The following is a 4377-nucleotide window of genomic DNA, read 5'->3' on the forward strand; positions in this document are numbered from 1 at the left end:
TCCGCGTTCGTCACTTCTGAGCGGCGCATGCGCAAAGCTGACCTCATACATCATTCGCCCGGAACTGCTTCCCTTTACAACAGTGAGCGCAAGCTACAATAAAGTGATTATTACGTTTTGAATATGGATATTTTTCTTACAAAAACGCATGGATTAGCTAGAGGAGGCCTTTGTTCACCCCCCGGAGCCTTGTGAGGCACTTTTTATTATGGATGGATGCGCTTTATTTCACTTAGGGACTGATGCACTGCAACACCCGCTGTCTGCCATTAAACAGCTTGAAAGATCAAAGACCATTTTTAATATAACTCCGACTGGATTCGGCTGAAAGAAGGAAGTCATATACACCTAGGATGCCTTGAGGGTGAGTAATTCATGGGCTATTTTTCATTTTTGGGTGAACTAACCATTTAAAATGATTGATTTCAGTTTTCAGTGTTTTATTTTTTAATTAATTTAGACAAATAGAATTTTAATATCAGGCATTTATTGGTTATAGGTCATAACATGAAAATAATTTTCAGATGATCAATATCGCCCAGATTTTTAATATCGGTGCATCCCTACTAATAAGTACACAACAAAGTACATGAGTAATTTCAGAGAGCGATACCTTGTATACTCCTCTTGAAGAAGGCTTTGCATCCTTCACACGACCACACGCCATAATGATATCCAGAAGCGTAATCGCTACAGACGGCACAGTAGTGCATGTCAGCTTTACCTCTCAAAGAGGTAGAAGTCTCCTCTGCATCTGCTACCCTCTTTGCCAGCGGTTTGCTATGGAGCAGAGCAGACACACGCATCTGAGTAGCTTTTATGCTAGTAACTAGACAGCCAGTATTATGTAATTGTCGAAGTAAAAAAATAATTGTATATACTGGTACACATACCAGTTTTCCTCTTCGCCGTGATCATGTGGTGTAAGTTCCGCCCATGTCCCACCAGTTGGATGGTTTTGTTGTAGTCGAGTCTGTTGCTGATGCAATGCAAGTGAGGAAACGTGGCTATGAGGTGGCCAAAAGAAGGTGGGGCTTAGCGACTGCCGTACTGATGAGCAGTCGGACAGAGGAGATGTGCCGTAACCCAGCAGAGTGGGACTGCAGAAGGGCAGAGTGGTGAAGTCATGGTCGAGGTCTGTGTAGGGTGATGGGATGCAGATGGGGTGGCTCTCCACCGGCAGGGATGGAGAGGAGGAGTTAAAGATAGGAGAGAGGACGTGGCCTCCCACCCTGCTGGAGTCCACTTCCTGCAGCTGAAGTAGAGGGCTGTCTCCCTCGGGATACTCGGACATGGTAAAGGCGGACGAGTTCAGTGCTGTCATATCATCAACAGGGAACTGTTGATGTAAGTCGTGTTGAACTCCTCACACATCGATACTGAAACCTGTTGCAGCCTAATACACAATCGACAGGAAGCTTTCCATTTATAGTGAGAAATTAACAGGAAAGGCACTGCTAATATCATTCATTCTGTATCTGTTCTAGTGAGCAGTTATGAACAGTTCTTAACTTTCAATCTCTTGAAGAAAAGCACATTCAAATAATCAATGACCTATTGGAAGCAAATGCATTAAGAGGTTCAAATTGCTTGCAAACAAAATCAGCATACCAACAATTTTTAAATCAATGGCTAAATACGATATAATCAGTCTAGAATGCATTTTCCAACTTCAAATGCACTCATAAAATGTTAAGGTCTCTGGTGGCCAAGGATTTTTAAATATGTTTCAATATCACATTATTTTTCACACAAATTAGGGAAACTAGGTATTATAAGAAAATATTGTATTTTTGGAAAGTTACAGGTCCTTGGCATCAAAAAGCTTCTGCACTAGAAGATATAGGTTCATAGTTGTTGCCACTGCTTAGTCATATACTCAATAGCTAGTTAAACACCTTTCATGTCATAACGGTTACTATATTGTGTATTTTAGCAGAGCCAGAATGCAGTATTTACCAATCAGATTGGAACTGTCTTGTTAACACTACAATTGAAAAGACTGGAGTCAGTAAGATATTTTAAATATTTCTGAAGGTCTCTCATTCTCACCAAGGCAGCATTTATTTAAAAATAGATTAAAAAACAGCAATATTGTGAAATATTATAACAATTTACAATAAGTGTTTTCTATTATAATATACTTTAAAATGTCATTTATTTTGGTGATGGCATACCATGGTGACTACAGTATTCAATGTCACATGATCCTTCAGAAATCATTCTAATATGGTGATTTGGTGCTAAGAAATATTTCTTATTATTATCAGTGTGCAAAACAGTTTATGGGGGAAAAAATAATAATACATTGTCTGCCCAAAAAAATTATACATCTTATCATCATAATTTTTTGATTTTCAATGTGTCCTTGCTTCAAGTATCAATATCTTTCCACAAAAAAAATAAAAAAAATAAAAAATACTGACCCCCAAACTGTTGAACGATAGTATATTTTCATTAAAGGGGTCATATGATGCGATTTCAATTTTTCCTTTCTCTTTGGAGTGTTACAAGCTCTTGGTGCATAAAGAAGATCTGTAAAGTTGCAAAGACTAAAGTCTCAAATCCAAAGAGATATTCTTTATAAAAGTTAAGAGTCAGCCACGCCTACCTAAAACGGCTCGTTCTAACACACCCCACATACCTACGTCACTATCTGGGAAGAGTTGCATAACGCCGCCCAAATAGTGACGTAGGTATGTGGGGGCGTGTTAGAACGAGCCGTTTTAGGTAGGTGTGGCTGTGTGTGTGTGTGTGTGAGGGGAACAGGGTCTATATCCTATATATATATATATATATATACATATATGTCAACTTACTCTTATTCTTTATCACATAACAAATACATGTAAAATGTGTTCTTCTTTCGTAATGATCTGTATACACAGTATACACATCATTTACATTTAAATGCATTTGGTAGATGCTTCGGTAGATGATTTGATCTGTTCATGCATTGCCTGGATTGAACCCATGACTATTGACATTAGTCATGCTCTAGAGCAGTGATCTTCACTATTTTTTTCACGAGAGCCGCACTTATAGGACAAAGTTAATAGGAGAGCCACTTTTACTGCAAAGTATGAAAAGTTACATCCAGTCATAAATAGCATGTCTGCTTCTCAATCTGTCATCCCTGAACATACAATATGCAATGCAATACAAAGGGGTTTATTTTTAAAAGTTATTTTTTATTAAAGTTATTTGCTTCTACATTAGCCCATCATGTATCAAACCATAAGAGCACATTCGGCGTTAAGAGCTGGAAAGATTGCCAAAACAACTCCGCAGTGAGTCAATGTCATGGACGTAAGGGCAGAGCAAGTTTAAATATCTTTCTAGTCTATATTTCCATCTTGTAATTCCGCTGTTTTGGGTATTTTTAAAATATAAATTATTTGTAATAGAGCAGACACTGACTGTTGTTCATGTATTTATGTTCTCATTTAGCGAGACAGCAGACGCTGAAAACACTGCACACTTCAGTATGTGTGTAGTAAATGAAACCACGCGTCTGTGCCATTCATTCATAAAGAGACATGCAGGATTCATATTTAAATGTTATTTTTGCAGCTTAAAATTTACAGATACCAGTCAATATTGCGATTTGATTTAAGTGTAATGACCTACTTTTGATTTATTCACCCAAACTTTGACAAATTCCGTGACATTCCGCGTTATACAGTAAATTCTGTTTTTATGACTGGATTCCGCAATTCCGTCCGCGTTTTCCGCATCGCAGAAATCATAGGGCCATAATTATAATGTGTTCTATTGTCTTTTGTCGCGTCACACCACGACGCTTGTGTCCAGTGTAGACACGGTGTGAGTTTTTATAATGGCTTAGACATAGTCCTGCTTGTTTTTAATGTTTTTATTAAATATCTGTATTGATCATATCATCGCATTATTTACTGCCATCTGCCATGCGAGCCACACATCAAAGCTTGGCGAGCCGCATGAGGCTCGCGAGCCGCGCAATGAGTAACACTGCTCTAGAGGAACGCTCATAAAGCTGGTCTCATGACAAACGTCATGCTCTAGAGGAACGCTCATAAAGCTGGTCTCACTACAGTTTAATAGCAGATATTTGTTTGAAGCTATTAGCTTGTGAATACTAAAAAGCAGCTGCGTTTCTTGCATATCTGCCAATTTTAGGTCAGTTTAATAAACTTTCAACCTGTTGCTAGGCCTGTCACGATAACAACTTTTTGTTGTGCGATATATTGCCCCAGAAATAATTGAGATAAGCGATATTATTGTCATTTTAAAGACCATTTTATGCCCCTGAATATATAATCATAATGTAACAGCATAATAATGCAAGGCCTACACTCTTCCAAATGACAACAAACTTTTAATTTTAAGAATATTTAG

At 38.1% G+C, this 4377-nt stretch overlaps 1 protein-coding gene across 1 annotated transcript in view; it reads right to left on the bottom strand.

The window, feature by feature from the left end:
• The window catches only part of LOC107718402 (estrogen receptor beta-1), a 20878-nt gene that overhangs the window by 12428 nt on the left and 4073 nt on the right, over nucleotides 1-4377 (bottom strand). The window contains exons 3-4 of the mRNA XM_016525458.1: nucleotides 894-1396; nucleotides 614-780 (exon numbers count right to left, since the gene is read on the bottom strand). Of these exons, the coding sequence (XP_016380944.1) occupies nucleotides 614-780; nucleotides 894-1324 (598 nt within the window). The 5' untranslated portion in view covers nucleotides 1325-1396. The remainder of the gene's footprint in view (nucleotides 1-613; nucleotides 781-893; nucleotides 1397-4377) is intronic.

The sequence above is a fragment of the Sinocyclocheilus rhinocerous genome, unplaced genomic scaffold, assembly GCF_001515625.1.
Source record: "Sinocyclocheilus rhinocerous isolate Xijiao unplaced genomic scaffold, SAMN03320098_v1.1 scaffold453, whole genome shotgun sequence".
NCBI classification, from domain to species: Eukaryota; Metazoa; Chordata; class Actinopteri; order Cypriniformes; family Cyprinidae; genus Sinocyclocheilus; species Sinocyclocheilus rhinocerous.